General features: G+C 46.1%; 1 protein-coding gene across 1 annotated transcript in view; it reads right to left on the bottom strand.

Moving 5' to 3' along the window:
* The window catches only part of tpcn2 (two pore segment channel 2), a 51,092-nt gene that overhangs the window by 21,703 nt on the left and 16,985 nt on the right, over positions 1–12,404 (bottom strand). The window contains exons 6-11 of the mRNA XM_033038702.1: positions 11,243–11,349; positions 8,701–8,773; positions 6,690–6,789; positions 3,786–3,851; positions 2,843–2,907; positions 112–215 (exon numbers count right to left, since the gene is read on the bottom strand). Coding sequence (XP_032894593.1) covers positions 112–215; positions 2,843–2,907; positions 3,786–3,851; positions 6,690–6,789; positions 8,701–8,773; positions 11,243–11,349 — 515 coding nt within the window. The remainder of the gene's footprint in view (positions 1–111; positions 216–2,842; positions 2,908–3,785; positions 3,852–6,689; positions 6,790–8,700; positions 8,774–11,242; positions 11,350–12,404) is intronic.

The following is a 12,404-nucleotide window of genomic DNA, read 5'->3' as shown; positions in this document are numbered from 1 at the left end:
CAGCAACTATACCGCCGCGCCACCCACATGGTGGTTTGACAATGCAATATTTCAACTCCATGGCACATGAAGTCATAATCTCTGGCAAGGTTTAGAAATGGAGTCACTTACAAAGAACCCCTTCTTCCAGCTTTGGTCGCGTGACCACAACAAAGCACCTCAAAGGCACCACGAATACCCAAGCACCGGCGGACAATAGACGTCTGAACGGAACTCTGCAGAAAGGCAAAATAAAATGTATGAACATATTGCAGTCATACAGTTTGGAAATAGGCCCTTCGACCCCAACGTGTCCCATCTAAACTCGTTCCACCTGCTTGCGTTTGGCCCGTATCCCTCCGAACCTGTCCATTCCACATACCTGTCTAAATGTTTCTTAAACCTTGTGGTAATACCTGCCTCAAGTACTTCCTTCCATACACCCACCACCATTTGTATGAAAAAGTTATCCCTCAAGTTCCTATTAAATCTTTCCCCCCCCCCCCCTCGCCTTCTACCCATGTCCTCTGGTTCTCGATTCCGAAATCCAGAGTCTTCCAAAATACCAGAGGAAGAATTTTCAAATCTTCCATCAAAATATTAATGAATGGTTGATGGACAACATGCACTCAGTGGACCAGCGCCCAATTTCCCTGCTGTGTCTCTATAGCATTCGTGTCACTGAGATAGATTGCATATGTATCTACAGCGAGCTTAATGGAAAAATATCTCTGCTTTCACTGGACCAGAATTCCAGAATAGAGTCGTACAGCATTGAGACACTCCCTTCGGCCCAACTTGGCCATGTCGACCAACTTGCCAAATCTGCCTGCGTTTGGCCCATGTCCCACTAAACCCATCCCATCCATGTAACTGTCCAAATGTCCCTTAAACATTATGATCGCATCCGCCTCAACTTCCACCTCCTGCAGCTTGTTCCATATACCCAACATGCTCTTGAATCTTCCCCCCTTCCCCCCCCCCCCACCCCCCCCCCCCCCCCTCCCCCCCCACCCCGCAAACCTTAAACCCATATCCTCTGCTTCTCTTGCTCTGGGCAAAAAAACGATGCATTTACCCCATCTATTCCTCTCGTGATCTTGTGCACCTACATAAGATCACCCCTCATCCTCCTGCGCTCCAAGGAATAAAGTCCTTGCCTGTTCAATCTCTTCCTACAGCTCGGGCCCTCTAGTCCTGACTGATTGAGTTACTCCTCAGGAACTCAAGTTACATTTCTTTCCTGAAGGATCCAATACTCTTGACACAGACTCATCACCAGATACGAGTAGTTTAGTTTAGAGATACAGCGCAGAAACAGGCCTTTCAGCCAACCAAGACCAGTGATCCCCGCACACCAACACTGCCCTCCGCACACAAGGAACAATTTTCATTTTTACCAAGCCAATTAACCTACAAACTTGTACGTCTTTGGAGTGTGGGAGGAAACCAAAGAAAACCCACATGGTCACGGGGAGAAAGTACAAACTACGTACAGACAGCACCCGTAGTCAGGATCAAACCCAGGTCTCTGGCGCTGCCCACCGTGTCGCCCATTATAAAGCCACCATAGTAAAGATGACAAAAATCTCAGCTATACCCCTCCCCCTCCCCCTCCCCCCTCTCCCTCCCATCTTTAAATGAGCCAAGATGCATTGAAGTTCTTCTTGCGACCAGCATTTGGGACATGTGCTGACAATATGTTTCAGGGTAACTTTACCCAATTTGTACCATTGATAAAATAACAGACAAAACAGTTGCTGTGTATAAAGCAGAGGGAATATTGAGCGTTATAAAGTAGGGGGATGATTGGGTTAACGTACGAGGAGCGTTTGATGGCTCTGGGCCTGTACTCGCTAGAGTTCTGAAGAAAGAGGGAGGATCTCATTGAAATCTACCGATCAATAAAAGGCTTAGATAGATTGAACGTGGAGAGGATGTTTCCAGTGGTGGGAGAGTCTAGAACCAGAGTACACAGCCTCAGAATATAGCACCTACTTTAGAAAGAAGATGAGGAGGAATTTCCTTAGTCAGAGGGTGACAAATCTGTGGAATTCATTGCCTTAGACGGCAGGAGAGGCCATGTTATTGGGTATTTTTTTTAAGTGGAGATTGGGGGGTTCTTGATTAATAAGGGTGTCAAAGGCTATGGGGGAAAAGGCAGGAAAATGGAGTTGAAGGGGAAAAATAGATCAGCCATGATCAAATGGCGGAGTAGACCCGATGGGCCGAATGGCCTAATTCTGCTCCTTTGTCTCGTGAACACATACCTAAATATTTGATGGAAAAAAAAACTGAATAAACCAAATCATATTTTCTCATTTTTTTGCTGAGAGCTATTTATTGTAACTTGGTATGTTTAGTTAGTTAGATAATACTTGGGCTTTGGGCTTGCTTATTAGTTGAGCACTTATCCTGGTGTTATAGCACAAGTACTTTGTCTATTAATTGTAATCCGTATAATCCCTGGGGGGGAAAAAAATCAATGAACAATCAAAGTAAATGATAAGGTAGACAAAAATGCTGGAGAAACTCAGCGGGTGAGGCAGCATCTATGGAGCGAAGGAAATAGGCAACGTTTCGGGCCGAAACCCTTCTTCAAATTTGCTCCAAAAAAAAGGGAAATAAAACTGAAACAATCTCTTTTCAACGCCGTCCACAACTCCCAGGGGAAAGATGATATGAAGAACTACGAAGGCCAGAGCCCAGTCCTGTATTCATAAACAGCGGAGCTAAATGGTTGTCACGAGATTTATGTAGCGGTGCCTCATTACAGAAACACTAATCAAACTTGCCCTTGGGAATCCGCCTGAAAGCTTTAATTGTTCGTGAAAAGCAATCACTGCCCAAAAGGAATACTTACGAGTAAATATCCGCGAAATTGGTTATAAATAATAGCCGTCAGTAAATTCATTAACAAGTAGGTTCCTGAGGAGACAAAAAGCAGCAACTCAATTTTCGTTCATCTCCCGATTAAGTTACTGGAAGTTGCCAGACTTACCGTTTAAATCTGCGTCACCAACATTCACAATGAACAGATCCCATGGCTGGTGGGAGGCATGCCGGTAATGTTGCTAACTCATAGCGCCAGTGACCTGGGTTCGATCCCGACTACGGGTGATGTCTGTAGCCACTTCACAAGATCAAAAGGTTTCAGACGTTATGGGGAGAAGGCAGGAGAATGGGGCTAGGAGGGAGAGATAGATCAGCCATGATTGAATGGTGGAGTAGACATGATGGGCCAAAATGGCCTCATTCTCCTCCTATTCCTTATGATCTTACGAGCTTATGGGCCTCCCCGTGACCCTGTGGGTTTTCTCCGGGTGCTCCGGTTTCCTCCCACACTCCAAAGGGGTACAGGTTTGTGGGTTAATTGGCTTTGGGAAAACAAATTGTAAATTGTCCCAAGTGCGTGGGATAGTGTATGAGTGATCGCTGGTTGACATGGCCTGAAGGGCCTGTTTTGGTGCTGTAAGTCTAAAGTCTATGGCAATGTCCAGAATTTATCATTGAGTGGTCCACTAGATATCACAATGGCAGCGAGATGACCAGGTCCCTGAATGTGGAGGTGTGTGTTTTCACACCTATGTACCTCTTGCCTGATGGAAGAGGGAGTAACCGGGGTGCGACTCATCCTTTATGCTGCTGGCACTTGCCGAGGCAGCGTAAAATGTAGATGGAGTCAATGGAAGGGAGGCTGGTTTGTGTGATGGTCTGGGCTACATCCATAACTTCTTGCAGTCTAACATTATAGTGCAAGATATAACATTTAAATTGTAAATTGTAGGTCAAAGCACAAGACTTACCAATAATACTGAAGGTAATGAAGAAAAGTGCATAGCCTCGGTTTTTTGAATAGGCTGGAATCATCACTAGAAGGAAGGAAAGTGTTGCATCATTCAGTATAACTAACACATAGTTTGGAAGGAAGTGATGGGGCAATTTGCTAACACTAAATGCATCTTTGCAGAATAAAATCAAAGCCAAATTCGAGAGCTTACGGTTCTTAAGCCAATTGAGTGTTCTGGCACGAAACGGAGACACTGTGTTCAGAGGTAGAGCACGGAATCACAGAATCCACGTTGTCCATCGATCACCCGTTCACACTCGTTGTACGTCATCCCACTTTCTCATCCACTCCCTGCACAATAGGGGCAATTTACTAGAGGCCAATTAACCTACAACCCTGCACGTCATTGGGATATAAGCTTAAGGGTTTGGACACGTTAGAGGCAGGAAACATGTTCCCGATGTTGGGGGTTCCCGATGTTGGGGGAGTCCAGAACCAGGGGCCACAGTTCGAGTAAGGGGTCAGACATTTAGAACGGAGATGAGGAAATACTTTTTCACACAGAGAATTGCGAGTCTGTGGAATTCTCTGCCTCAGAAGGCGGTGGAGGCCAGTTCTCTGGATGCTTTCAAAAGAGAGTTAGATGGAGCTCTTAAAGATAGCGGAGTCAGGGGGATGTGGGGAGAAGGCAGGAACGGGGTACCGATTGTGGATGATCGGCCATGATCACATTGAATGGTGGTGCTGGCTCGAAGGGCTGAATAGTCTACTCCTGCTCCTATTGTCTAATCCAAAGACGTGCGTGGTTAAACGTAGGTTAAATGGCTTCTGTGAATTGCCCCAAGTGTGTAGGATCGAACTAGCAAACATCCCTGCACATTGGTACACTCCCCATGATGTGCACACATGACGAGAACACAGGGCAAGAATAACCCTCCCATCTACCCAGTTACAAACCATCCATGCATTCAACGTCCTGTTAGAAATTAATCACTCAGCTTTGACACAACTCAAAGCAGAATCCAATTATAGCTATGGACAAAAAGGTGGATAATAAAAATATCCCAAGTTACAGTGAACAATGATCAGGGAAGTAACAACAATACTTCCAATTAGTAGATTAGGTCATCTATTGAATTGTAAAAAAGTCAGACTGATTTATTAACCACATTTAGCAAAGGACGGCAATAAAGACAATTTAAATATAGATCAGTCAACATCTTACGCTGCATGGAACAACTTCATAGGGTTTGGAAGACATTACTAATACCATATTTATAACCTTATTCAGGTTGCTAATTAATCAAAAATACCGTTTATTGTTCTGGATTGGAGCAATAGAACCAAGATCATTATTTTGGTTTATAGAGCTTAAATGCTAGAGTCACAGCAACGAAACTGGTTCTTCAGCTCAACTTTCTGTGTCAACCAAGATGCTCCATCTGAGCTGGTCCTGTCTTCCCCCAAATCCTTCTTAACCTTTCCTATCCATGCACCTGTCCAAGTGCCTTTTAAATACTGTTGCAACACCTGCCTCAACTACCTCCTCAGGCAGCTCGCTCCATATACCCACCACCCTCAGTGAAAAAGTTGCTCCTCTGCTTCCTATTAAATCTTTCAACTCTAACCTTAAACCTTCCTATGCTCTACGGTTCTTCACTACGAGTTCTTCAAATACAGGCTCCAAGCTCTTGATTTATGAACAGCCCCTACATATTACAGACAATAGGTGCAGGAGGAGGCAATTCGGCCCTTCGAGCCAGTACTGCCATTCACTGTGATCATGGCTGATCATCCACAATCAGTACCCCGTTCCCACCTTCTCCCATTTCCCCCCGACTCCGTTATCATTAAGTGCTCTCTCTAACTCGCTCTTGAAAGCATCCAGAGAAATGGCTTCCACTGCCTTCTGAGGCAGAGAATTCCGCAGATTCACAACCCTCTGGGTGAAAACGTGTTTCCTCATCGCCATTCTAAATGGCCAACCCCTTATTCTTAAACTGTGGCCCCTGGTTCTGGATTCCCCCAACATCGGGAACAGGTTTCCTGCCTCCAGCATGTCCAAAAGAGCAGGTAGGAGATCGATGGGATGTAAATGCTGGCCTTTACAGGCATCTCCGCCACCAATGGCTTTTCAAAAATGACATTTTTGAACTTTTCAAAAAGTAATATTTCCGACTTGCAAACTGTTCGGTTAGGAACAGATCAGATGAAAGGACCATTGCCATGCAAGGACCTGTAAGCTAAACTTTAGACAATACACCAAATATTTCCCATTGAAATAATTACAATCATGATGAGACTGCAAATAATATTTGGCCTCAAGAGTGAACAATCCAAACCTACCAATGGTAGACACAAAATGCTGGAGTAACTCAGCGGGACAGGCAGCATCTCTGGAGAGAAGGAATGGGCGACGTTTCGGGTCGAGACCCTTCTTCAGACTGATGTCAGGAGAGGGGGCGGGACAAAGATAAAATGTAGTCGGAGACAATAATGCCCCCGTCCCACTTAGGAAACCTGAACGGAAACCTCTGGAGACTTTGCGCCCCACCCAAGGTTCCCGTGCGGTTCCCGGAGGTTTTTGTCAGTTTTCCTACCTGCTTCCACTACCTGCAACCTCCGGCAACCACCTGCAACCTCCGGGAACCGCTCGGAAACCTTGGGTGGGACGCAAAGTCTCCCGAGGTTTCCATTCAGGTTTCCTAAGTGGGACAGGGGCATAAGACTGGTGGAAGAACTGGGAAGAGGGAGGGGATGGAGAGAGAGGGAAAGCAAGGGCTATCTCAAGTTAGAGAAGTCAATGTTCATACCGCTGGGGTGTGAACTACCCAAGCGAGTTACTCCAACATGTTGCATCTAACGTCGATTTAATACAGCATCTGCAGTTCTTTCCAAACCACATCTAATCCAAACCTACCATCAGGATTGTTGGCTGTTGTCAGTAGAACCAATAACGAGGTCAAAGACGACGGCAAATTCTGAAAATAGGCCTTCCATTCTTTATTCTCCTTCGAATTCTGGAGAAGGTTTCACAAGGAAAAGAAAGCTGTTATTCTTAACCGTTACGGCTTTGAGTTTAGTCACAATTAATTCGCATAATTATCAAACAGACATACAGGATAAATAGCTTAATCGCACAAGGTATCACACAGGGACATGCACAATCGAAAATACATGGAAATTAATAGCTCAGTCTGTTAATTTGCATCCCAGAATAAACGAGGCAACGTGAAAATATTGGATGTACCTGTGGCCAGGGGGGCACAGTTTAAGAATAAGGAGTGAGCCATTTAGAACGGAGACGAGGAAACACTTTTTCACCCAGAGAGTTGTGAGTCTGTGGAATTCTCTGCCTCAGAGGGCGGCGGAGGCCAGTTCTCTGGATACTTTCAAGAGAGAGCTAGATAGGGCTCTTAAAGATAGTGGAGTCAGTGAATAGGGGAGAAGGCAGGAACGGGGTACTGATTGGGGATGATCAGCCACGATTACACTGAATGAAGGTGCTGGCTTTCAGACTGATGTGGGGGCGGGGGGGCAGGAAGAAGAGAGGGAGAGACGGAAACAGTGGGCTGTGGGAGAGCTGGGAAGGGGAGGGGAAGGAGGGAGAAAGCAGGGACTACCTGAAATTGGAGAAGTCAATGTTCATACCGCTGGGGTGTAAATATACCCAAAGCGAAATAAGAGGTGCTGTAGTGTGTAGGATAGTCTAAGTGTGCGGAGATCGCTGCACGGTGCAGGCTCGGTGAGCCCACGGGCCTACCGCCGCGGCAGGCCCTTGAGCTCACCGAGCCTGCACCGAGCAGCGATCAAGTTTAGTCTATGATATAGTTGGGATCACGGAGACATGGCTCCAGGGTGACCAAGGCGGGGAGCTGAACATTCAGGGATCTTATAGAAACTTACAAAATCCTTAAGGGGTTGGACAGGCTAGATGCAGGAAGATTGTTCCCGATGTTGGGGAAGTCCAGAACAAGGGGTCACAGTTTAAGGATAAGGGGGAAATCTTTTAGGACCGAGATGAGAAAAACATTTTTCACACAGAGAGTGGTGAATCTCTGGAATTCTCTGCCACAGAAGGTAGTTGAGGCCAGTTCATTGGCTATAGTTAAGAGGGAGTTAGATGTGGCCCTTGTGGCTAAAGGGATCAGGAGAGAAGGCAGGTACAGGATACCGAGTTGGATGATCAGCCATGATCATATTGAATGGCGGTGCAGGCTCGAAGGGCCGAATGGCCTACTCCTGCACCTATTTTCTATGTCGATGTTTCTATGTCTCCGAACTAAAAACTTTAAAAAAATAATAAAGCAAAGGTCAAAGAGGCAAGGAACACTTTGCAAATAATTAGAGGAACTAATTGAAGTATTTAGATAAAAATGAAGAAACACAAGTTGATAATGTTTTTTGGACTTCAGGCTTCCACCTCTGCCCCTTCCCCTTCCCCCAATCCCAACCCATTTGTAGATTAATTGTCAGCCGTAGAGCACTATCACCATTGAGTCACGAAACGCAGAAAGAGTGGCAGGAATATAATGTGTCATTTTTTGCAAAACGAGAACTGAAACTGCTTCGATAGGCACAAAAAGCTGGAGCGACTCAGCGGGGCAGGCAGCATCTCTGGAGAGAAGGATTGGGTGACGTTGCGGGTCCAGACCCTTCTTCAGACTGGTTCGGGGAGAGTTTCCCTTATCCCTAACCAGTCTGAAGAAGGGTCTCGACCCGAAATCTCACCCATTCCCCCTCTCCAGAGATGCTGCCTGTCCCGCTGAGTCACTCCAGCTTTTTGTGTCCATCTTCGGTTTAAACCAGCATCTGCAGTTCTTTCCTTCGCTGAAAATGCTCATCTCATTGAAGCGGAGGATATTCAAAGGGCAACCCATCTTACTGTCACACTCTATCAACATGACGGGTAGTGGTGGAATGTACTTCACCTGGGCTCGGGCGAACAGTAGCATGGCGATCATAGTGAACAGCAGCACGTGCAAGGCCAGAAGCAGCATCACACTGGAGAAGTACAACACAAAATTAACTTGCAGTTGTAGTTTTACCCTGCCTCCTCTCCCTATAAAACATAGGAACTTATATCACAGGCACAACCCCGACAGCACACAACATCTATATCAATGCCAAGATTAATTAATCTCATCTGCCTGCATATGATCTATATCACTCCATACCCATGTGGTCTGAACCACAGACTTGCGTGGGTCTGCGTAACTTTTTATTTCCTTGTTTATTATATTGCAAGTAAGGATTTCATTGCTCTGTCTGGGACATATGACAACAAAACACTCTTGTCTTGACTGGACTCCTGATCTAAAAGAGCACAGAGTGCTGGAGTAACTCAGCGGGTCAGGCAGCATCTGTGGAGAACATGGATAGGTGATGTTTTGGGTCTTCTTCAGATGGCATTAACCAGTATCTGCTGTTCTTGTTTCTACATTCTTCCGATCTAGAGGCATCTCAAATGCTGCCACCATAAGAGTCTCCACCACCACCTATGACAGGACGTTTCGGAGAAGCAGATAGGGCCAGAGAGTCGTATAGCCTGGGAACAGGTCCTCACCATCCATGGTGACCAAGAAGCCCTATTTACGCGTCCCATTTGCCCACGTTTGGCCCATATCCCTCTAAACCATCCGACCAATGAACCTGCCCAAGGGGCTTTCATATAGTCTTCTATATACTGGAATCATTTTCCATTAATACCACTGTCCCACTTTCCCCGAGTTACTCACGAATTCCCCTGAGTTTCACCTTGATTCAAACTCGGAGATTTACGGTAATAGCCAGCCGTAGGTATTCGGGGATATTTTTTTTTATACACGTGGACATTTTTCAACATGCTGAAAAAACGTCCCGTCTTACCTGATGCCCCGAGTACCTATGGCTGGCATTACGAGCCGCTACGAAATATCTACGGACATTCTCCGAGTTTGTATCAAGGGGAAAACTCGGGAGAATTCGTGAGTAACTCTGGAAAGTGGGACAGGGCCTTAAGATGCCAAGGAGCTTAATTGTACATTTTTGACTAACTTACTTACAGGAGAACAATATTGTTGTGTAGGGAAAAACCCTTCAGCTACCAAATAAATGCAAACAAATCAGGTGCATTTATAGTTCCAATACATCCTGTGAGGTTTTAAAACTCGAGAACCAGCCAGCTAAAAACGTTTAACCATGCGTTCGTAGGACCAGTTATAAGAACGCTGCACTGAATTGCTGAACTGAGGTACAGAAATGTAAAAAATGAACATCTCCAGATTCAGGGACAGTTTCTTCACAGCTGTTATCAAGCAACTGAACCATCCTCTCACCAAATGGAGACAGGTTCTGACCTACAATCTACCTCATTGGAGACCCTCAGATTATCTTTAAATCTGACTTTATCTTGCACTTGGTCGGGCTTTGCCTTGCACTAAACGTTATTCCCTTATCATGTATCCATACACTGTAAATGGCTCGTTTGTCACAGAGTGATACTGTGGTGAAACAGGCCCCTCGGCCCAACTTGCCCACACATGCTGGTAATCACGTATTGTCTTTCCCGTTGACTGGTTAGCAAGCAACAAAAGCTTTTCATTGTACCTCGGTACACGTGACAATAAACTAAACTGCACTAAGAACTAAACATTATTCCCTTTATCATGCATCTGTGGACAGCTTGGTTCTAATCATGTGTTGTCTTTTTGGTGCCTGGATAGCACACAACAAGAAAAGCATGTCACTTAAAAATAATTTGAGGAAGGACATTCTTGCTATTGAGGGAGTGCAGCATAGGTTCACCAGGTTAATTCCTGGGATAGCGGGTCTGTCATATGATGAAAGAATGGAGTGACTGGGCTTGTACACTGGAAGGATGTGAGGGGATCTTATAGAAACATATAAAATTATTAAGGGATTGGACACGCTAGATGCAGGAAACATGTTCCTGATGTTGGGGGAGCCCAGAACAAGGGGCCACAGTTTAAGAATAAGGGGTAGGCCATTTAGAACTGAGATGAGGAAAAAAAAAATTCACACAGAGAGTTGTGAATTTGTGGAATTCTCTGCCTCAGAAGGCAGTGGAGGTCGATTCACTGGATGCATTCAATAGAGAGTTGGATAGAGCTCTTAGGGCTAGCAGAATCAAGGGGTATGGGGAGAAGGCAGGAACGGGGTACTGGTTGGGGATGATCAGCCCTGATCACATCGAATGGCGGTGCTGGCTCGAAGGGCTGAATGGCCTACTCCTGCACCTATTGTCTATGTATCTATGTAATACATTACAATAATAAACTGAGCTAAAAGTAGAGTCTGATTTGGATGCATTGGGTTAACTATACGACAGATCAAAGAACAGCCAGATGGAGCGGAGGCCCACAGCCAGATAAGCACATCTACTATAGATAAAGTTTCAAGTATGCTATCAGCATGCGGGATTAAATTCACCTTGGAAGACATGCAAGTTTCAAGTAGTTTGACAGGTTTTACCTGGCAATTTGAGGCAATGTCTGTCTGAGGCATTTCAATGTTTTCTTCATTAGAGACGAGTTCTGGAGGAGGAAGAAAGGTCGCAGAATTCTTCTCACCCTGACCCTCTAGTGGGGAGAAATATAAAAGGTACAGATTCATCAGCAGTACAATGTGGGACGCGGAAGGCACACCTCATGAACTTAGCCGAGCTTGAATATGCCGATAATATGAAAAATTCTACCCACACAATGATGACAAAGATGGCATCCAAGTAGGGTTGCCAACTGTCCTGTATTAGCCGGGACATCCCGTGTATTGGGCTAAATTGGTTTGTCCCGTACGGGACCGCCCTTGTCTTTGACTGCTACTACTCGGGTCGGGGGGGGGGGGGAGACTGTCGGGTTGGAGCGCCGCGTCCGGCCCCGCCTCACCCGTCCCGACGTAGTGCAGCCCATGGAGTGCAGCAGCAGCATTGCCTCGCCCGTGGCCACGTCGGTCGGCAGCCCGGCGACACCACCACCCCTTCCTTCTCATGGTCGTTCATCGGTTCATGCGTTGGATGGGGCACCGGACTTTGCGCGCGGCCTGGGCCAAAACTCCTCAGCTGGCCCGCCGGCTGGGCTTTGTGTGCAGTCCAGCACCCGGGGCCAACTCATCATTCACCCAGCCACGGCTGAGTCGGTCAACGAATTGTCATCGGGAATTTGTCCCTTATTTAGGAGTGAGAAAGTTGGCAACCCCACGCCCGAGCCAGGCGAATCTCAGCGTGCTGGTCCCAGACATGGATCGGAAATCACTCATTACAATCACTCCACTCTTTTTAACCTCGACTCCAACGGCAGCATTTCTTACTTTAACCACGTTATTCCCTTTGTCCTGCACCTGTACACTGTAGACGCCCTCATTGCAATCATGTAGTCTTTCCGCTGACTGGTTAGCACGCTACAAAAGCTTTTCACTGTACCTCGGTACACGTGACAATAAACTAAACTAAACTAAACAATGAAGGGTCGGGTTTGCTGCCAATGTGGCCAAGTGGTTAGATTAGTTTAGAGGTACAGCACAGAAACAGGCCCTTCAGCCACCAGAGCACTATCCTACACACTAGGGACAATTCACTATTTTTACCAAAGCCTATCAACCTGCAAACCTGAACTTTTAAATTGCTTTCCATCACAGT

This window comes from Amblyraja radiata, chromosome 20 (assembly GCF_010909765.2).
Source record: "Amblyraja radiata isolate CabotCenter1 chromosome 20, sAmbRad1.1.pri, whole genome shotgun sequence".
Lineage (NCBI taxonomy): Eukaryota > Metazoa > Chordata > Chondrichthyes > Rajiformes > Rajidae > Amblyraja > Amblyraja radiata.
Note: the sequence above shows the minus strand (reverse complement) of the source record. Positions and strands in the feature narration are given on the sequence as shown.